We start from the raw sequence: 23,088 nt of genomic DNA, 5'->3' as shown, positions 1-23,088 counted from the left end.
AAATCAAAACAGACTTGTGTTTTTATAACATCAGTTGCTGCTTTATTTACTGTATATAGAAACACAAGTATCTTAATGTTATTTGTGTATTTTACTTTTCATTTTATTACAAGTAGTTAGGTCTATAGCGCCCCCTAAATAAATAAAAGACCTGACGGAATGGGCATTAGGACCCGGGGGAGGCTGTAGCTGCTGCTGCACGCTCTGCTGCACGGGTCATTCTGTACATACTTTCTCATATTAAATGCGGCAATCCAAAACAGTCAATCTAATCACCATTCAGTTAAAAGTTTGCTTCAAGAATGGCCACACTGCTGACGGGATCTTAGCGCTAGCACACCCTGAGCACATGTGAGCTATTCATCTTATCAGCAAGGTATAGAATAATTTTTTTCAAATCCGATAACGGTCCGATAATATCCTGCATCCCTAATATTGATGTTGGTTGCCAATGAATGTTTTTCATTACTACTGTGCTACTACTATTTGTTTCTTTTAAAATACATTGATCTTGCCATGAAAATAGCCATAAATGCTGGTATGGCAATGAAATAAACAAATAAATATACTTTTTTTTTCTTCCAGCACTGCTCTGACTAGACCAATTATATTAAATATCAAAGGCTGCTTTAAATATCAAAACAGAATTTTTTTATTTTTTTTTTCAGATTCAGAGTGTGTACTCTTTGGTTTCAGGGTTCAAAATACTAAACCATTATAATTAAAGTACCAATCCATGACATACTATATATATCAGCAGGATCGCATATGTCAGCATACCATTTATTGACCATGCTTTATTGGACTTTTTTACAACGTATGAGTTCTTATGTGTTTTATTAGCTTCCAGTAACACAATACTATATTTACTGTCATTTTCACTCTGCAATGCTATTTAAATTTATTATCAGAATCGGAATGAGCTTCATTTGCCAAGTGTGTGCGCAAACAAAGAATTTGTTGTTTTTTAGGAGCTCTTGGTACATACATACATATATGACATGAGAACAGAGAGAACATTTAAATAAGACTAAGAAAAAAAAAACAATAAATAATAATAATAATGTGGTATACATCTGGAACAGATTTTTAAATGTCATTGTCATTCATTTTATTTTATTTTTTCACCCTGCCATTGCATAATATGGAATTGTGACACTACTGCAGGTCTATACTGTCTGACTTCAACTTTCTCTGTATCTGTGATTTTGTTTAGAGACGTGAAGGCTGGTAATATCCTGCTGACAGAGCCCGGTCAGGTCAAACTGGCTGATTTTGGCTCCGCTTCCATCGCTTCTCCTGCCAACTCCTTTGTGGGAACCCCATACTGGTCAGTACCGCAGATATTGATGTTCAGGAAGATAATGTGTCCTGATACACCGGTGTTAATTAGACAATTGTGTGTGTTTCTAACACAGGATGGCTCCAGAAGTGATTTTAGCCATGGATGAGGGTCAGTATGAGGGGAAGGTGGACGTCTGGTCTCTGGGGATCACTTGCATAGAGCTGGGTGAGTGTCTACATGTTTTTGAACTTAATATTTCATCTATTTTCCTTTTTTTCTAATGTTCTGAGGCATTGTGTCCACTACAATAAGCAGACGTTTAAAAGCCATTGTGTGTTGTTACACTAAATCCACTATAGCTGATGACCTTTGACCCTTAAGGAGCGTCACATTTACTGTTGCTATGTGAAATGTCATGGGTGAATTCCATTAATTTCAATAGGAATCTGTGTGATGGGGAGTTTTGTGCAAAATTGTTCCCCATGCAAATGTTCAAGTTGGTCCCATGAATTCACCATAAGTGACTTGAAGGTGACTTCTGTATGAGCGGTGTACCATACATCGCTACACTATTGACAATGGAGAATGGGCCATTTTTTTGTCTGTGATTTTGTCTACACTTTACTCATAATTCTATATGACTGTTCTCTTTATATGTCATTTGTATCTTGTATTTATTACAACATGAATTAAACATAGTGGATGAAATTTGAGGAATTATTATTACCATTATCCCAGTATTCCTCTGCTGTTTTCTAGCTGAACGCAAGCCTCCTCTCTTCAACATGAACGCTATGAGTGCCTTATACCACATCGCCCAAAACGACTCTCCCTCCTTACAGTCCAATGAGTGGTGAGTGTCCTTCTACACAATCACAAAACAGAAATATATATACTCCTACTCGTCAAACATATATACTCTCTCAACCACGCACTCTTCTCACACTTTATGTGTTATGCTATAACTCTGACCCCAACTGCCAGCTCTTTATAATTCCTGATCTTGTGCATTAATGCACAAGCAAACTTTCGGTGCCCCTCAACTCTCTGACTTGCAGCAAAATGAAAGCCTGCTGGTCTTTCAAACAGTGTTGCCTTTAGTCAATAGATCTGGAAATTGAAAGGCTGTCTGAATGGGCCAGAATATTGTTGAGGGTGTCACACATTTACTCACAGATTTTATGTGAAGGAGATACACATTTACACATGCAATACTTTTGCAGTGTAGATAATAGTACAAGAAAGAATCCTTTTCGAAATTGAGAAAGATTATGTATGTTATAAAGTCAATATGAAGCCTATATATATATATATATATATATATATATATATATATATACACTACCTTTACATTTTTTTTATGTTTTTAAAAGAAGTCTCTTAGGTTAATTAAAAATACAGGAAAAACAGTAATATTGTGATTAAATTATTAAAATTTAAAATAACCGTTTTCTGTTTCAATAGATTTTAAAATGCAGTTTATTGCTGTGATGCAAAACTGAATTTTCATCAGTCATTACTCCAGTCTTCAGAGTCACATGATCCTTCAGAAATCATTGTAATATGCTGATTTGCAGTGCAAGAAATAGTTCTTATCAATTTTGATATGTTGATGTTTATGCTGCTAAATTTTTTTTTTTTTTTTTTTTAATAGTTCAAAAGAACAGGATTACATTATAAATATTTACTGTCACTTTGATCAGTTTAATGCACCCTTGCTCAATAAAAGTATTCATTTCTTTTGACAAAAATAAAATCTTTACTGACCACTGTATAAGGTAGTGTGAATGGTAGTGTATAAGAACAGTTTATGCTTTGTTTTAAAAACATTTATTAACATGTAACGCACTCAATGTTTACTGTAAATATTGCTTCAAGTATGTTTGTTATTTATTTGTACATTACAAAAGTGCATGATACTGTAACTGTTGTTTGTATTTTGTGAAGGTCGGATGCATTCCGGAGTTTCGTTGACTACTGCCTACTAAAAATTCCTCAGGACAGACCCTCCTCAGCAGAACTCCTGCGGGTGAGTAATCGCATTCACACAGTGTTGACACATATAAAGTCACTCATAAGCATTGCTCATCGAAGTTCAAGCACGACTTCTGAGTGCCCACACAATACTGTTAATTCATTCCCACTCTGAGTCACGTTCTGTTGCGTTTAGGCTCAGAAATGTAAACTTCTTAAGCAGCTTAATCTCACTTAGTGAGACCTTTGACAAATGGCATAGGATCACGTCTACATTACAGCTGATTGTAGCAAAGAACTACAGAATTACACAGGAAGAGACTGTCTGCGATGTAAAGTGGTCAACCAGAGTTTTAGTTTTTACATGTCACTTATGAGCAGGTTTATCAGAAATAGATACAGTCACAATAATAGACTTTCTTAGCAGTCTTCAAGAGCGGTTGCTTGAAAACCATTAATTACCAGTGTGTGCAAACTAGCTAAACAAGCTTAATTTCTTGTGTTGTATTTCTGGAATTTGTCATTCATAAATTGTGCAATTCATAACACAAGTTCAGTGCTTAATTTTTTTTTTTAAAGAAATTAATACTTTAAATCAGCAAGGATGCATTAAAATGATCAAAGGTGAGAGTTTTACATTGTTTAAATTACAAAAAAAAATATTTCAAATAAATGCTGTTCTTTTGAACTTTCTATTCATCAAAGAAAAAAACATTGCTCATTGTTTCGCACAAAAATAATAAGCAGTACAACTGTTTTCAACATCGTAAAATAAATGTTTATGGAGCGTTAAATCAGCATATAAATCAGCTTTGCCATCACAGGAACAAATTACATTTTAAAATGTATAAAAAAAGAAAACGGTTATTTTAAATAGTAATAAGATTTGACAATATTGCTGCTTTTACTGTATTTTTATCAAATATATGCAGCCTCAAAAACATTTAAAAAAGCTTACAGGTGTTTCTGTGACAGGCTGTATAGCAGGCATTAGTGTATATTGCTTTCTGGGTTTTTTTCCCCTTTCATCTTAAGTTAGTTAAACTAGTGATATGTTTGTAGCACAGGAAACTCTGCTGTCCATTTGATTACGGAGTAACAGCCTTAGTAACGTACACCCACACATTCCCAAACCCCAGTTCATCATGTGTAATTTGTAAAAACGTCAATATCTGCACTTTCGAAGAGATAAAGACGCCCCTGTGCAGTTGGTTAGTGCACTTCCTCTTCGCCATATCTGTCAGTACTTCCTGCCCTCATGACAGTGGGTTCCTTACTCATCCATCCCTGCTGACTCACACTCATACACGTTTTCTTATGCATAGCCAAGCGCTCAACCCACAGAGTATGTCATTCTGCCTTCTGTTTTTTCATTTGCTCACTTCCTGTGCCAACTACATCCTTGGAGGGTTAATAAAAGCAGGAGGAATTTTTGATTGTGCGTGTCTAACGTAACTAATCTTACCATGACTTTCTCTCAACCGAATCACTGTGGCTGTAGGTGGACATATTGCTGCGCGGTGACTAATGTTCATGATATCGTGCTGTGGTGGGAAGCTTATGGATTTAAATCATCACCAAAATAAATGTGTGATAGAATGTAGCAGTACAGTTGGGATATGGTTGATTATTGGCTGCAGGGAAGCTCTGGATACATGATCATTAAGGGATAGTGCTACCAATGTGATTTGTTTGTTTGTTTGTTTGTTTGTGCATTGTATGGGTCTGTTTGTGTGGGTGCATGTTACAGGTTATGGTTGATCTCATTGGTGGACACAGGTAATCCTATTTAGCCCTGAGAGCTTAGTGTCGATGGTAGGCGCTCACTTCAGGCACAACCTCACAAGGGGTGGGCGGCCCAGGGTGGAATGGGATACTGGCGTCTTTTCCATCGGTGCCTAGAGGATTTTATCTGATTTTTTGCAAAAAACCACTAACTAAAATTTCTACGTTAAAATTCAGAAGTTGCAATGAAATCGTTAGCTCAAAAATTAAAATTTGCTGAATAGTGCTACCAATGTGATTTGTTTGTTTGTTTGTTTGTTTGTGCATTGTATGGGTCTGTTTGTGTGGGTGCATGTTACAGGTTATGGTTGATCTCATTGGTGGACACAGGTAATCCTATTTAGCCCTGAGAGCTTAGTGTCGATGGTAGGCGCTCACTTCAGGCACAACCTCACAATGAGTTTGTTCTTAATGGGAACAGATTTGGAGAAATTTAGCATTTCATCACTTGCTCACCAATGGATCCTGTGTAGTGAATGGGTGCCGTCAGAATTTCAGTCCAAACAACTGATAAAAACATCACAATAATCCACATTGTGATCTTGTGCATGAAACAAATCCATCAGTAAGGAATTTTAACTTTAAACAGTCTCTTCTGGCCAAAATACAAGTCCATAAACCATACTAGCTTTGTTTGATGAAGAAACAAACTCATCTATATCATGGCCTGAGATTTTTGGCTGAAATATTCCTTTAATTTTCTTGAGTATTTCTAGTATTCATGTATCTATTGTGCATTAATTTTAATTTTAATTCAACATTAAAACAACTGAAAAACAGCACAGATGGGCCCACTTTCGACATGAATGGCTGCTTATTCACATGACATAGCAGTGGCTGAATTCTCAAAAAGTAGCCTTTAGTTTAATTTTTTTTTATGAATATCCACTTCATCCAGTGCCATTTGTTCTCTGTGTATCTTGATACGGTGACCGTGATTTCACCAAGTACAACATGTTCCTGGATCAACATCCGTGTTAATCCTGGAACAACATTCCAATTAACCAATCAGAATTGAGGGATAACTTTTCAGGAAATATCTGTTTTAGGCTTACGATCAGGGTTAGGTGCTTCTACACCCTTGGTAATCATCATTACCAAAAATAATTTCACACTGATTTTAGGAATAAATTATGGGTAGGGTTAGGTTTAGGGGTAGGGATTGGGTTTAGTCTATATTTTTGGACAGTAATGTTGATCCAGGATCAACAAAAGATGTTGATCCAGGAACATGTCTTACTTGGCAAAATCACGGCGACCGTCTCGATACTGTCTTTCTGTTTTGCTGACTGAGAAACCACTTTAGATGATTCAGTGAGAGTGAGTTTTGCAAACTCGTTTGGCCAATTCACTAAAAAGAAAAAACTGACTCAAAATAATAATTAATAAATCAGTCATCCAAAATTTGGGTCATGCATGATCACCAATAATTTCATGGAAAACCTCATGGTTCATACAGCCAAACAGCTGCAGGCGCCACTGGTCTTTTCTGCAACCTAGTCCATGCAGATGTTGAAACTGGGGGAAAAAATTAATTTCGACCCAGTTTTGCTCTCCCATTTCTCTCTAATACCTCAAGACTGTCCTTCCAAGCTCCTTAAAACCGAAAAGAGGTCATTAATCTGAGTCTAGCATTCATTTATTCTGTTCCCACCATTTGCCGTGTCCCAACTGCTGTCTTAATCTCATATGGGGTCTAAATCCACCTCAATTCTTGACCTATAGAGGTCTTGTCGATTTAGAACGAGCAGTGGATATCACTCACGATCTGACAGTTAGAGCTGACTCTCTGCAAGACTTCAGATTATGTAATTTCCTCCATTTAAATGGGATAATCCTGTAGATTAGATTCCTCCCATGCTGGTCAGTCACAGATGCCCGTTTAGAGTGGTGAATGCTTATCTATGTTATCATCGGGAAGCCGAGCTGTTAGCTGTTACTGTCTTTGCTGAGCTTAACGGTTGAGCCATTTGCTCTACAGTGTTTTACCCGCTCGCAGCACAGACGTGACCTGCTTAAACTAAATGTGTTGTCAACTAAATTTGTGATTCCATTCCAAATCACTCCATGGATGTTGACAGAGTGGTTAACATTTATCAAGAGTTATTGAAAGCAATCAAAGGGTGAACCAATGTTGATTAGGCTTCCAAGATTTATGCTTTAGAGTTGTTTAGATTTTGTCAAATGACTAAAAAATTGGTTTTGTTGACTGTTAATGAACATTTATAATTAACCAGTCCACCTTGAACAATTTAGCTTTTGCAATCATTCACAAGTTTTGGGTTGGTGAGATATCTTGTATGCTCACCAAGGCTGCATTTATTTGATTAAAAATACAGTAAAAACAGCAATATTTTGAAATATTATTACAATTTAAAATAACTGATTTCTATTTTGATATATTTTTAAATATTATTTATTCCTGTGATGCAAAGCTGAATTTTCGGCATCATTACCACAGTCGTGTCACATGATCCTTCAGAAATCATTCTAATATGCTGATTTGGTGCTCAAGAAACATGTCGTATTATTATCAATGTTGAAAACTGTTGCGCTGCTTAATATTTTTGTCAGGATTGTTATTTTTTCCAGGATTCTTTGATGAATAGAAAAATCAAACGAACAAGTGGAATTTAGAGCAGTCAACTTTGTTTTTACAGTTAATAAATGTTTAGAATTAACCAGTCCACTTCAAACAGTCCAATAAGAAAGCTTATTCCTTTAGAGTAAAAGATATATTGTCAAATGAATAACATTTATTAACTTAACAACAAAGCCATGCAAAAACAAGGAACCAGTCTACTTTGATCAGGTTTATGAGAATGGTTTATGGAAATACAAAAAAAATTACCAAGAAGAAGAGTTTTAGAGTAGGTGCATAAAAGAAGATCTTCATGATGCATGTTTTAGAGGAAAAGTTGCTGTAAAGGGTCCCAGAAGGAGGATTTACCGTAAATATTCAAGAGTGGCTGTTTCGAGGAATCGGACCGGGATTGATTTGGATTTTGGATTGTCCTTCTAACAGTTTTCTCCCAAATAAATAAATGAATAAATGACTCCCAGTTGGCCCAGCTGAGTAATGGAAAGAACTGCAACACGACCAATTAGTTTTCAAATACGCTTGGTTTGTGGTTTACAGAGCACGGTTTTGCGAACCCAGTTAACATGCACACATGCAGCCACTTGTGACTCGAGTCTGTTGTCTTTTTATTTCCATTGAGGAGGTGAGATCAAGTCCTCATTTAGCCAGCCATGTCAGAAACCCTCCTCCATATGGCATATGTCCACTCAAGGCCACATTACACATGAGCCCCCTCTGGTGAGCAAAGGACGAACACGAAATGACGTAATTCAGAGCGAAGCGGAGTAATCTGGCATGCTGAGAGGATTGAGACTGTGGGTTTATTTCATGGCAGTTGAATTGCATCATGCTTAACCCCCAAATTTTACTCCTGAAGTATTTGCTTTTGTGAAATGAATGCTGTTTGTGTAGTTTTCAGGTGAACACAGGGCCAAATAAAACACATTTTCCTCTTAACGAGCCATAAATTGATATAAAACCCAGAATCTGAGGGTGAAGTCTGATTGATCGGGATGTTTACACACAGAAGCTGTGTTTGTATATTTGATCACCACATATTGCTCTTTTCATTTGCCTTAGCATGGTTAAATTTGCAAAAACATTTAATTTCACAAATGCACTCTCTGTCCCTCTTTGTCCGTTCCAGCATGAGTTTGTGAGGAGAGAGCGTCCTCCACGGGTCCTCATCGATCTGATCCAGAGGACGAAGGATGCGGTCAGAGAGCTGGACAACCTGCAGTACCGTAAAATGAAAAAAATCCTCTACCAAGAGAAACACAACGGCCCAATGGGGGAGTCTCAGGAAGAGGAGGAGGTGGGTACAGGAAATACTCAGAGAAATAAAAGGCCCCCTTGAGTGTCATATACACATGTTGACTGCATACTTGCCTGTGTGAGTTTCATAGTGGTCAGCGTGCTTCCTGCTGTTGCATGTGGCTACATGTTATACACAACAGCCACTGGTTTCTCTTGCTTAAAAATGTCCTTTACATGTTTGTCACCTATGCTTTGTTAACATCAGTTTTGAGTTATCATAGAAAAAAAATTGTGATTACAGATGGATTTCGTGTCAGTCTGTCCATTTTAATGGCTGGATAGAAAAAAAAAGGGCCCCAACTAGACTGAAGAGATAATAAACTAAACTTGACTACATTATAAATAATTAACTTAAAAGTATATTGTATCATATACAGTACTAGACTGAATTATCAACTATATTAAACTAAACTGAAGGTACTATATAGTTCAGTAAGGATGCATTAAATTGATCAGAAGTGAAAGTAAAGATACTTGCATTTCTAAATAATAATAATAATAAATACATAATCTATCTCAAATTAAGATTCCTGGAACAAAATGTGTAATGGTTTCCAGTGACTGGAGTAATGGCTGCTGAAAATTCAACTTTGCCTTCACAGGAATAAATTAAATTTTAAAATGTACTAAAATAAAAAACGATTATTTTAAATTATAACAATATTTCACAATTACCATTTTTACTATGCTTTTGATCAAATAAATGCAGCCTTGGGGAGCATAAGAGACTTCTTTCAAAAACAATAAATCGTAAAAATAATCTTACTGACCCCAAATTGAAATAAACTTATGATATAACTATATACTGTACTAAACTCTCTCTTAGTCGCTTAGGATGAAAACATCTGCTAAATGCATAAATGTAATAACCTACTGAACTATAGTGAAAATATACTAAACTTAAGTGTAGATATATTTAAAATTTAATACTGTACTGAACTATCTATACAGAACAACTATATACTATATATTTTACGGAAGTATATACCGCAGACTGTACTGAATTGCAACGAAAAGTACATGGAACTATATGTTTTCTTGAACTACATTAAAGGTAGGACTACACACTATTTTGAACAACACTGAACTATTAAGTGGCAGGAGGGCTTTCAGTAATGGTGTGAATGTGTCTCTGTTCAACAAATAACTGCTATTACAGGCCTTGCAATGAGATGTGTAAAGTGCTCTTAGTAATTGAAATAAATATGGGTTTTCAAAAAGGATGGTGATCAGTTTCTCTGTGTGTATTTCTCTGTCTTTTGCACAGGATGGAGATCAGGCAGGCTGTAAGATGAACAGTTTGGGCAGTAATCATTCCATCCCCAGCACCTCCGTTAGCACCGGCAGTCAGAGCAGCAGCGTCAACAGCCTGCAGGAGGTGCCAGATGACTCCTGCTCCGAGCTGCACCACGACTACGACAGCACCCTAGAGTCTTCCACGCACCACAAAAAGGTCCCAGACATACACACCGTCAGAAATTTCCCAAACTTTTAAAAATGCAGTGTAGTCCTTTTTTTATTTTTCATTTTTAAATGCTTACCATACTTTCATTGATGCTGACAAACAAAAATAGAACATATGCTTTCCAGACCAGACTATGTTTTTCTCTCTCAGTCAAGCTATTTAAATCGCAGAAGACTGGCTTGTTACAATTTTAATGGTACACGCAGTCTTTCAGGGCACAGAGAAGGTATACTTAAAGTTAATAGTAGATTTAATGTTCTCTTAAAATATAAAGTTCACCAAATGTGCTTCAGACTGCAATATACTGTATAGTAAGTAAGTGCTGTAGGAACTAAAATTGTTGTTCCTTGTGGTTAAATTGTGCTTGTCTAACAACACTCAGGCAAATTATTTTCGCAGTTGTTGCAAGTATGTCATAGTCAAAGAACATAAGGGTCAAAAGTCAATGACAACATGTTTATACTATGGCTACACAATTTATCGAAATAAAACTGAAATTGTGCTATAGATAAGTGCAATTTGCAAATCACAAAGGATGCAGTTTAATTTTACAAATATGCAAACATCCATGAACATTAATATTGTAATTTTACAGTTGTACTGTAAAATATTATTTGTATTGTTATTTTTCTTAAATACTTATTTTTTACAGTGAAATATTTTGCAATTTTTTTTATTTGATAATAATAATATTATTATTATTATTGTTGTTGTACAAGTACAGTCAATCAGCTTTTTTATTGCTTTTTAAATAGCATTTTTTTCCTCTTGCACTTCTTACATTCTCTGAAAGTATGTGATTTTGGAAGTTCACATCCACTTGCACACACGTGATTGACTGATTGACACTTCCTGTCCTCAAGGAAATTACATCAGCATGCAGGAGAAATATGTATTGACTTTAGGGGAACTGAACAGCTTTCATTGTGCTCACTGGGAGAAGACAAAACCCTCCGGAATATGAACGCTTCAGGTGGACTAAGCTTGTGGGTCAATTAATGAAGATATTTTAAGATAGTGAGCCTGTTGGTATTGAATATTCTCATGCTGAATTGTCTCTGCTGATCCTACAGCAACAGGAAATAAAACTCCTGCTGCGGCTCTGATAGGAAAGATGTATAGCTTGAATGGACCGCAAGTCGCTTTGGATAAATCCTCAAGAGATTATGTTGTGACACCAAATCCTTGACTGGTTTTATGTGCTTTTTGTTCCTTAGGATCATCAGTATATCCCTGATGACGTTCCTCATCGGGACCACCGGTCGGACCTGCGACCGTCCTCATCGGAAAGAGCTCAGGCTCATAACTATAAAAACCGTGAGCGCTTCGCCACCATCAAGTCAGCCTCACTGGTGAGGAAAAAGAATGACATCATCCTTACTGTCATCCTCTCATCCCCCCTCCTCTCCTGCTTTACTCTTTCTTTTTCTTTCATCCTTTTGCTTTAATACACTGCAGTCATTTCTCTCTCTCTCTCTCTCTGTGGTCTTTGCCTCCTTCTTTCCCTGTTTAACCCTCTCTTTATTTGACACAACGGTTTGAGACAAAAACGGTCCTACTTTTCTCCTTCACTCTCACGTCTGTTGTCAAGGCAACATGATTCAGTCAATAGCCAGCTGCACTCCTCGCACGAGTCGTTGGTGTTGTTGTCTACTATTAGTTAAGACGTTGTGATCCAACACAAAAGGATATTCTTAGTCCTGTAGGGTTTTGGGAAAAATCTCCTTTTTTGGTCAATGTCAGACATTTACGACACAAATAAAGAATCCATTATGCTATTAAGCATGAAAAATAATCTATTGTGATACAACCACTTCCACCCTAATTGATGAATAAATGGAGATCACGGGCAGGCAATGTAGTCGATGGCAGTATGCTTGGTTTAAATGATGATGTCACCTGTTTTTGCCCCATTTCGCTGGAGTGTGAGCACCCTCTAGGGGCAGACAACCGCAGTGGACTTTGTCTGATACTACAGACACTCATCTATCATTTCAGATGATCACAAAGGAGTTTGGCTTTAGTGGGTTTATGGGCATGGTGCACCGTCCTATTTTTTATTTTTTTTCCATCGACTTGTTGGTGGAATCAAGTGTGCACTTTTTATTTATTGATACAGGTTTTTACTGTTGTGTGGAATGAGACTCAAGGATCTGGGCTATGCAGGGAAAGAGACTCTCTGTGTTTCATATGGAAAGCTGTAGAGGAGGGGTGAGGTGTAGAAAGAAACTGAGACAGGAAAAAGGAAGACAAAAGGCAGAAAGTGAGAGGGGAAGACGTATTGAATGAATAAAATAGTTATGTAGATTTATTGGCAAAACTATAGGAATGAAAGGGAACGTGAGAATGTCTTAGATGCATAAGAACAGAGGTTTGTTACAGGTTGTAAATGTACTATCTGATAATGTACTAACTAGAGATAATACTAAATGTAGATATTATTAAATGTACTATCTCCAGTTGATGTCCTACATATATCTCACATTTTTGTTTCTTTGTTTCGTTTTCCAGACGTTTTTAATTTAGTTGTTTCCTGCTCACAGTTTGGATTTACATTGGCTCCTCAGCTTTCTTTCAAAACCTAGTGTACTACCATGCTGTCTGCTCCCTACATAGGCTGTCACGTTCTAAGGCAGCATCCTAAAAGTCATAGAATCGCTTAAGCTCTCTTGGAAAAGTCATATTTCTGCAGAATATACGATCATCATTCACAAAGTTCCACAGCCACGCTTTGTGACTGATTTCATAATAACTGTAGTTACTAATAAGAATGTAGTTCTCTTAGTCTTTTTACCAGTGATAAAGCCATTATTTGTACCCAAAAAATATGCAAATCTGATTTTCTGTCTGGGTCTGCCCATAAGTGGCTGATCTACATGGGCAGCAACTCTGCAAGTCTCTGGTGTTCATGTGAGGAGAGCTGTTTGTGTGGTCCAAATACCTCATTTCACAAAAAACACACCAAAGACTTGACTCATAATTGATTCCAATAGAGTTTTACATTAGCTGTTGCCAAATTAAAGCATGATTCCCTAATAAACGTACAGTTATGCAACCGTTCAAAAGTTTGGGATTTTTTAAGTGTTTTTTGGTTTTTTAAGAATTCTCATTGCCAGGCTGCATTTATTTTATCATTTAGTAATATACAACAGTAATATTGTGAAATGGTATTACATTTTAAAATAACTGTTCATTTTAAAAAGTAATTTATTCCTGTGATGACAATGCTGATTTTTCAGCAGCCGTTACTCTAGTCTTCAGTGTCACATGATCTTTCAGAAATAATTCTGATGTGCTGATTTGTTGCTCAAGAAAGTATAAATAGAACGTTCAAAAGAACAGCAATTATTTTGTAACATTATAAAAGTCTTTACACTTTTGATCAGTGTAATGCGTCCTTGCTGAATAAAAGTATCAATTTCTTACAAAAAAAAAAAAAGACCTTAAATTTAATAGTACCAAAATGACCAAATACCCCATTTTTATTGGAATATAGTTCATTGATGATATTTCTCACAACTCGTCTGCAACCTTAGGTAATATTTTTCACTAACTTTGTTGCAGTGCATTCTGGGATTGCATTTGAGTGAGGGATGTATCCGATGCTGCTTTAGAAGGCAGCTTCTACATATCGTAGAAGGAATTTTTAGCATAATTATCCTAAAAACAAATAAGTCACGCTGATGTTGATTATAAATAGCTACATTTTGTTCAGTATTAAAACGTATCAATTAAAAAAAAATTGCCTTCTAAAGCATCGTTTCCACCGAGCTTTAAAATGCCCGTTGAACACATTAACACCTCGTGCCATGTAAGCATGTATTTAGATTTGATTTGAAATGGTCAGAAGTTGAATTTGAAACCAGTTAGTGTGCCCATCTGTGTTACCTTTAACCTGGAAGTGCTTCTGTCACTCCTTCCCATTCTTCCTGTGCCACCGGGGTTTAGTGCTATCACATGCCCCTTTGGTGTGGCTGATAGGGGGCATTTGGGCAGCAAGCGATTGGATTGGTGACTGAGGTTACAGTGGGGCTACTGATTCAGGATGATTAGGAAAATCTCCCCCTTCAACAGGCATCTCATGTGACTGGCCTACTAAACGCTGCTTAGCCCGTGTGCAGGGCCAGGCCTCTCTGAGAACCCCATTCATTCACGGCGCACCTGCGAGGAGAGAGGAGAAGCAGTGTTCACCCTCTCTCTTTATCCCCATCCCTCTCTCGCTCTCGCTCTCTCTTTCTCTCCCGGTGGGTTTTGAGCGAGTGCTTTTGGGGGATGTAGTGCAGGCGACTCTCAATGTTCTCACGGGTGGTTTATTTCGCCAACATGTTTGGCTTGAGGAATTCAGGTGGGAGTTACGAGAAACTCAACGAACAGTTTGATCTGGACACGCCCTTCTTCCAGGTTTGTCTTCCGGGGATTTGCAGAAACCAAGGGAATGGTGGGGTTTTTCTGATTTCATTTATATATTTAGTGGCATCTATGACCTTTCAGATCTAGAAAATGCACAAAGGCAATGTTGAGATGTGTAATTTTCACAATTGCAACTTTTTCTCTTATTGCAGTTCAAATAACAAGTATCCTTTGTTTTGACGGACTAGATGGTCAATTTTCCATCATGCTCTATTTTAATTTGTCAGTGTCTCCCATTATAGTTCTATTGTACTTGCTGTCATGTGCCTTTGATATCACAAGAACGTTTAGTCTTATCAATTGCTTTGCTGTAGAGTTTATGGCTTTTTCTGGTTATTCTGCTCTCATAATGTGAGAAGATGACACTGAATTGTGTAACCAGATCACAAGATGATCAATGGATATTATCTAATGAATTATTTCTCGTTTCTCTTTTCGGATCCTCACATTTCCTGAGATATTTTCATGGGGATGATTTAGAAACATTCCCACAGGTGACAGTCCAAAAGGTGCCAATAGGGATTAAAAATGGACAAAATTGGGAGAAATTTGACGTTTTCAAGTAGGGAAATGCATGTAACCTGATACCTAATTTTGAATGATCTGACAATGTCTTAATTTCCACCATTTACCAAATTTTTTATTTATTATTTATTATTTTTATAATTCAATCATCAGTTCTTCCCAAGAACTGTGGGTTGATTTTGCTACACTGACAAAATCTCATCATAATCATCTCAAAAGTTCACCTTCACTGACCAAGTTCTTTTCCATCTAGGTAACGCGTCAGATCCATGAACATGAGCAGGAAAATGAGCTCAGAGAGCAGATGTCCGGGTACAAACGCATGCGACGGCAACACCAGAAGCAGCTGATTGCTCTGGAGAACAAGCTGAAGGCAGAGATGGATGAGCACAGACTGAAGCTCCAAAAAGAACTGGAAACCCACGCCAACAATGCCTTCATTGAGCTGGAGAAACTTGCCAAGAAGCACGCCATCCAAACGGACAAAGAAGTGGGTGATCGTTCTTTATTCTTCTGCTGAGACCCAAAGAGTTTATATTTACTAGCCAATCAAATATTGGTCAATTAAAATAGACATGATGTTGACTGAAAACAGTGATTGGCCAAAATATCATCTAGAATGGTTATTCTGGGACTTGTATTACATTAACCTCTTAATGATAAATTCTGTTATAAAATCTCTGTACAAAGTTGAAAAAAGAAATTAGTTCAAAAGTTCATGTAGATCATGTGAAAACTGCCCCAATTTATATTATTCTTTTCCATATTGCATGTTAAACATGTAAATAGCCAAGGGATTCATGCTAATTATTCATGTAGCATATGTTGATTAGTATGTTAATGAAGCCAGAGAAGAAAATGGGACTGTGTGGTTTTAGTTCATTTTCCTCAGCAGTTGTTTTAACATAAAAAAAAATCTGTCACGCACTGAAGTTGCAATGAAATTTACAGTGATATTAATGATAAATCTGTGTTATGTTCCTCAGATGAAAACACTGGGAGCTGATGAGAAGAAGTTCCAGCAGCAAATCATGGCCCAGCAGAAGAAAGAGCTCACCAACTTCCTTGATAACCAGAAGAAACAGTATAAGCTGTGCAAGGAGAAAATCAAAGAGGTTCTTGTCTAATTCCTACAAGTTGAAACTAAAATTGACCCCATTCACAAGAAAATTAATATTATTCCAAAGAATTTTCAACTTATCAAGCCAACTATTTTTTTTTTATTTCTTTCCCAACTGCGTCTTATAGAAAAGACTTTGATCCAATTAAGGGGAGACACTGCTGGCAAAAACACTGTTTTTTCATGCACCTGTCAAGTTGGAGATTTGGGGTTTTTTGTTTTTTCATAGTGTTTTTTCAGACTAGTGGAAAAAAAACATCCAAAAGACACTGTTAATTGTTTATTTTATAGCACTTTATCTATTTGTGTCAATAGATTTCAATTAAAATACATATTTTTAAAGGCCGTTTTCTCAAAATGAGTTTTTTCTCCTACACTAAGCCATAAATCTCCACTTCAGTAGCACTTACACACACCAAACTTTACATTTTTACTCAAACCCACGACCTTCGGGTTACAAGTCTGGAATGTTTTGATTGTCTTTGTTTAATGCATTTTGTTAAATTGTTTGCAATTATCAATGTAATCAATCAGCTGGGTAAGTAAGGCGATAACTATTAGTTTTTTTTTTTTACCCTATTCACCTGCAGTGTCGCGCCTTAATAAAATCAAGTTCTGCCATATTATCAATGTAATCAATCAGCTGGGTAAGGCGATAACTATTAGTTTTTTTTTTTACCCTATTCACCTGCAGTGTCGCGCCTTAATAAAATCAAGTTCTGCCATTATGTTTTTCTTTTTTACCAAAAATTTGGCATAGAAAAACACCACATTACGGGAATAAAATGGGTTGCAAATGCCTTTTCATATTGACTTAAAAAGGGTTGTTCTTGGGAATAAAAATAAGTTTTAGTCTAAAATCACCTTCTTTATATTCCTTTGTCTCTTTTCATGGTGCTTATGATTCTTTGTTCAGGAAATGAGTGAAGACCACAGCACGCCTAAGAAAGAGAAGCAGGAGAGGCTGTCCAAGCACAAGGAGAACATTCAGCACTCTCAGGCTGAAGAAGAGGCTCAGCTTCTGGGTCAGCAGAGGGCTTTCTACGATAGGAACTGCAGGGCCTTCAAACGCAAGATCATGGTCAAGAGGCACGAGTTTGAGCAGGAGCAGTTACGAGAGGTGGGGATGAAATGCTTCAAGTCAGAAAAAGAGACAAAAGATTGCTTGGCACTCTGAAATGTGTGTATTTAAAAGTTTTGGGGTCAGTAAGATTGTTGTTTGTTGTTGTTGTTGTTGTTGTTGTTGTTTTAAATAAATTAATTAACACATAAAGAAATGTATAATGTTACAGAATATTTCTGTTATTTCAAGATTGATAATACTAAATGTTTCTTGAGCACCAAATTTCACAATATTACTATTTTTACTGTTGTTAATTAAAGAAATGCAGCCTTGGTGAGCATAAGATTTTTTTTTTTTTTTAAATAAATCTTACTGACCCTACATTTTTGAATGGTAGTGTGTATGAATATGTATATATACAAGATAAACACATGAAGGCTTTTCCCAGGGTTACTGCAAAATTTGAACCATTTCTCAGGGTTGATGACTGTTTTCAATTAATCTGATTTGAAAATAAGTAATGCAGCAATGTGCAAATCTCTTAATCTAATGCTTTAATCTGCAGGAAACCTTCGGAAGTTTTACTGGGTCTAAACCCATATATGGTCTATAAAACAACAAATATGATGATGCATAATCCAGTGGTTTGCAAACCTGGTCCAAGTGTTGGATGTCTTCCCTATTTGGTTCTGGTCTCAAAGCCTCTACTAATGTGACTCACTTGCATATCAACACCTTTTTAAATTGTGTTTTATTCATGTGATCATACCTTTTACTGTTGTAATATTTGCTTACTAAGGCAAGCTATTAGTATTATTGTTGTTGTGCATACTTTTGATTAGGGGTTTGTTTTAAACCACTAACTTTGTTCTGTAACTCGTCCCACAGAAGAATCACTTGTTGAAGAGGTGTTTGCTATTACTGTAGATGAAAAACAAAAAACATTACATTTATATTGAAGGAGGTATCCCTGCCATATCTAGTGACCAGAATATCATAATTTAAGAGACTACATAGAGACTGGTTCTTTTGGGCAACTAAACAATCACCTGTTAACCACAAAGAACACTCTAACAACCTAGAAGTGCCACAGACCTTGGCAAGTGTCTGCATAGGATTTGGCTAGAAAAAAGTCAGAATACCTTAGCAAACACCCTGGCATTGTGGTGGCAACTTTTGTACAGGAAAACACCGCTCATTTTCTTAAGGATATGTAAAAATCCAGTTATTAATATTAGTAGATTTAAAAGAGACCTTATTATTTGATTGACTTAATATTGTAATATTAATTTCTGTCTTTCTGTCTGTCAGGAGTTGAATAAGAAGAAGACCCAGAAGGAAATGGAGCACGCTATGTTGATCAGGCAAGACGAGTCGACTCAAGAACTTGAGCACAGACAGCTGAAGACGCTACAGAAACTTCGCATGGATCTGATCCGACTGCAGCACCAAACGGAGCTGGAGAACCAGATCGAATACAACAATCGGAGAGAGAGAGAACTGCACAGGAAACATGTGCTCGAACTACGGCAGCAGCCCAAGAACCTCAAGGTACCACCAATTGTGGCAAAAAAAGCATTTCTTATTACTTGGCTATATATAGTGTGAATTTAACCTACAAAATCTATGTAGGTCTCATTGTTTCTCTGAGTGTGATTGCAAAATTAACTGGGTAGATATTATGAACATTAGCAGGTCAGTCAAGACTGCGGTATTGCAGTATTTAAAAAATTCATATCATAACAAAAATAAACATTCGGTATGTATTCCGAATTATTCGGTATGAACCGGTATACCGCCCAGCACTAACTGATTATGCTTTGATCTCTTCATCTGAGAAACATTTAACATTTAAACATTACATTGCATAGGTACTCGGCTCATTTTAATATAAAAAAGCACTTTACAACACTTTACAATAAGGTTCAATTTATTAACATTAGTTAATGTTAGATAACAAGCTAACAATAAAAAATACGATTACACTTTATTTTAAGGTGTCCTTGTTACAGTGTAATTATACATTTAAGTACTGAGTAATATTAATTAACTACATGTACTTACTATATGGTTAGGATTAGGGTTTGGCTTAGGGTTACTAGCATGCAATTATGCATAATTAATTGTTATTATAATAGTAAGTACATGTAACGTGTAACAAGGACACCTTAAAATAAAGTGTTACCAAAAATACTTCTAAAGCATTAATTAATCATAGTTCATGTTAATTTCAACATCTACTAATTCATTGTTAAAATCAAAAGTTATATCTGTTAATATTATTTAATGGACCTGAGAGAATATGAGCTAATAATGAACAGTTAGTTGATTTTATTAGTTTTTATTTGATTTGATTTTTTTTTAATAATTAACAATCATTAATAAATAATGTAACAAATGTATTGTTCATTGTTGATGTTAGTTAATACATTAATGTTAACTAATGGAACCTTATTGTAAAGTGTTTCCAAAAGAAGCCATATTTTGCTTCATTTCACATCCTTTGAGGCAAAACGCATATTAGATAATTATTTTTGTCCTGAAAAGGCTTGTCAGTTTGGGTTTATTCAACTTGGAGTCTTGTATCCTGCAGGCTATGGAGCTTCAGATAAAGAAACAGTTCCAGGATACGTGTAAAGTCCAGACTAAACAGTACAAGGCCCTGCGGCACCATCAGCTAGAGGTGACCCCCAAAAGCGAGCACAAGACGGTGCTGAAAGCCCTGAAGGATGAGCAAACACGCAAACTGGCCATCCTGGCTGAGCAGTATGAGCAGAGCATCAACGAGATGATGGCATCACAGGCAGTGAGTGAATAAACAACTCTGTTAACCATTATAGAGGCCAATGAGTTCACATCAACCATACAGTATGTTCTAATTTCTATGTGAGAATTATAGGAATAGACACTTGGAATATCATTGACAAAGCATTTAATGTCCATAATGTGACATTTTAGAGAGAAAAAGAATAAATAGTGGATAATAACTTAATAACTTAAAAATATTTGTAATGGTGTTTGCTAAAGTATATAGAGTGCAGCAGTCGGGTTCTAGGAGTAAAAACTCCTAAAACATTCATTTTCTCCATAGGGATTTGATTTTTAACGACTACTTATAAACTAGGGATATGCCGGTATCAAATTTTCATGTTGCGATTAATTGCTAATGCTTTTATCACGGTATACGATATTATCACGATGTTGAAATTAAGTTTTAAAAAGTGCAGATTAAAGTGCAAAAGAACTATAAAGACCAATAGGTATCACTTTACAATAAGACCTCATTAGTTAACCTTAGTTAATGCATTAACATTCACAATGAGCAATAGCTACATTTGCTACAGAAGTTATTAATCTTTGTTTAAAAAATACAAGTCTTTGTTCATGTTAGCTCATTAAATAACACAGTTGCAACTTTCGATTTTAACAACGTGTTATTAAATATTGTAATTACCTAAGATTAATGAATGTTCAGAAGAATTTTTCATTGGCAGTTTATGTTAACTAATGTTATCTAATGAAGCCCTAATGTAAAGTGTGACCGAACAATAATCAAAACACTTTCAAACAATATCTAGGGCATGTTGTAGTCCAGATTAAAATGTAAAAAAAGTTTGAAAATAAATAGCCTATTAAGTCTAAATATTTAAGTATTTGGCGCTGTGATGAACATCATAGCAAATACACAAATCTGAATGGCTGTTTAAATCATTTAAACACGATTCAGAAACCGGAAGTAGTGCAGCTGCTTTGTTTACAGGGTTTCCGGGGTAACGGCTGCATTTAAATGAATTATTATTATGATTATTATTATTATTATTTCTGCAGTTTAGCGCCATCTGCTGTCAGAGAGTGAACGTGCGCTTTCATCCAGAGCGTCTCTCGCATGTTCCGCCATGTGCTTCACGTCCGCTTTACATCAGAGTGCTCACGGGTCTTTCATCCAGCATACAGTGGTGTTGTGCATTTTGACCAGTTTATGGGAAAAGTATTCTTAAAATGCATTCAAAATTCTGAATAATTTGTAATATATAATTATTCACGGTATTTAGAAGTGCCCACGATAACAATATCGTGCATATTCATTACCGTGATATATCGCATTACCGAATACCGGCACAAGTCTATTATAAACCTGTAAAGAAATACTGTTCCAAGGTTGTTAATCGATGGTGTATGCTTTTCTTGAAGCCATCCATTTGCATTATTGCAACTTAAAGTATTTCTTTAACAGCTGAATTACCCACATAAAACTACATTACCCATAATGCTATATAGAAAATTCCACCAATCAGAGTTGTAGAGAGCAAATTGCACCAAAAGAGCTCTTCGAGGAAAGCCCTCTCCAGTCTCAAATATTTAATATCAAATAAATATTTAAGTATGGTCTTGTTAGATTTTCAACTACTTTTTTTTGCTTCAGATAAAAGTTTGTAATGTTATAATTCACCTTGTAGCTGGTTGGCTTGGTTCATGACTTATAACACTATAATGAAGACTTTTTTTCAAATCCTTATGGGAAAATGAATGGAAAAAATCCTTACGGATCCAATGCCGATGAAAAGTGGACAGTCACTAAAGCACTCTGTTAAAGTAAAGGTTAAATTTGATTTCATCTTTAAGATGCAACAAAATTTGTTATTTATAACCCATTCTGGAAAAGCTAATGTGAGCATTTGTTTTGTTGATAGTTCGTATAGATTTATATTTAACATAAAAAAAAGAAGAAAAAAAAAAAGCAATAACTGAGGCCTCCTGTTTGAAATTCCAGTCTCGGACTGTTGCCCGTACAAGAAGGCCATTGATGGTTAACCACAACTGTGCTGTAGTGTAAACCTTCTGAAGCTGACGTGCGCACGTGTGTGTTTTTGTGTAGCTCCGTCTGGATGAGGCTCAGGAGGCGGAGTGCCAGGCACTGAGGCAGCAGCTGCAGCAGGAGATGGAGTTACTCAATGCGTACCAGAGCAAGATCAAGATTCAGACCGAGGCTCAGCACGAGCGTGAGCAACAGAAACTGGAGCAGAAAGTCTCACTGCGCCGAGCACACCTTGAACAGAAGGTCTAGTCCTGTTATTAACCTCTTATGTACCCACACTCTTAACTCTTATCATCAATAGTGGTCTGCCAATATAGGTTTTTCAATGGCTAAACTAGAGAGCAGAGTATTTAGGTAGCAGTTTATATAAATATAATTTAATATAGCATTTAATAAAATGCACCGTTTCTTTATTTGCACATTTGTTTTCAATATTGATAAATGTTTCTTGAGCAGCAAATCAGTATATTAGAATGATTTCTGAAGGATCATGTGACACTGAAGACTGGAGTAATGATGCTGAAAATTCAGCTTTGCATCACAGGAATGAATTACATTTTAAAATGTAAAATAAAATATTTAACAATATTGCTGTTTTTACTGAAACTTTATATATTTAATAAAGTATTATATGTTAAGCAATATGTGTTATATATAAATATTGTATTTAACATTTCTTTTACAGCATATTTAACTCAAATTTCACTCTAATCTCTAAATATATATCATCGTAAAAAAAGTTTTTTA

General features: G+C 36.1%; 1 protein-coding gene across 4 annotated transcripts in view; it reads left to right on the top strand.

Annotated features, from left to right (window-relative positions):
* The window catches only part of taok3a (TAO kinase 3a), a 76,304-nt gene that overhangs the window by 51,590 nt on the left and 1,626 nt on the right, over nucleotides 1–23,088 (top strand). For all 4 annotated transcript variants that reach the window (XM_016572817.1, XM_016572818.1, XM_016572819.1 and 1 more), the window contains 13 exons: nucleotides 1,217–1,330; nucleotides 1,419–1,510; nucleotides 2,045–2,138; nucleotides 3,233–3,314; nucleotides 8,773–8,940; nucleotides 10,210–10,395; nucleotides 11,625–11,759; nucleotides 15,596–15,832; nucleotides 16,329–16,457; nucleotides 17,379–17,582; nucleotides 18,837–19,076; nucleotides 20,119–20,331; nucleotides 22,402–22,584. In XM_016572817.1, the coding sequence (XP_016428303.1) occupies nucleotides 1,217–1,330; nucleotides 1,419–1,510; nucleotides 2,045–2,138; nucleotides 3,233–3,314; nucleotides 8,773–8,940; nucleotides 10,210–10,395; nucleotides 11,625–11,759; nucleotides 15,596–15,832; nucleotides 16,329–16,457; nucleotides 17,379–17,582; nucleotides 18,837–19,076; nucleotides 20,119–20,331; nucleotides 22,402–22,584 (2,077 nt within the window). The remainder of the gene's footprint in view (nucleotides 1–1,216; nucleotides 1,331–1,418; nucleotides 1,511–2,044; nucleotides 2,139–3,232; nucleotides 3,315–8,772; nucleotides 8,941–10,209; nucleotides 10,396–11,624; nucleotides 11,760–15,595; nucleotides 15,833–16,328; nucleotides 16,458–17,378; nucleotides 17,583–18,836; nucleotides 19,077–20,118; nucleotides 20,332–22,401; nucleotides 22,585–23,088) is intronic.

This window comes from Sinocyclocheilus rhinocerous, unplaced genomic scaffold (genome assembly GCF_001515625.1).
Source record: "Sinocyclocheilus rhinocerous isolate Xijiao unplaced genomic scaffold, SAMN03320098_v1.1 scaffold352, whole genome shotgun sequence".
Classification (NCBI taxonomy): domain Eukaryota; kingdom Metazoa; phylum Chordata; class Actinopteri; order Cypriniformes; family Cyprinidae; genus Sinocyclocheilus; species Sinocyclocheilus rhinocerous.
The sequence above is the reverse complement of the archived record's forward strand: the minus strand, read 5'-3'. Positions and strand labels throughout refer to the sequence as shown.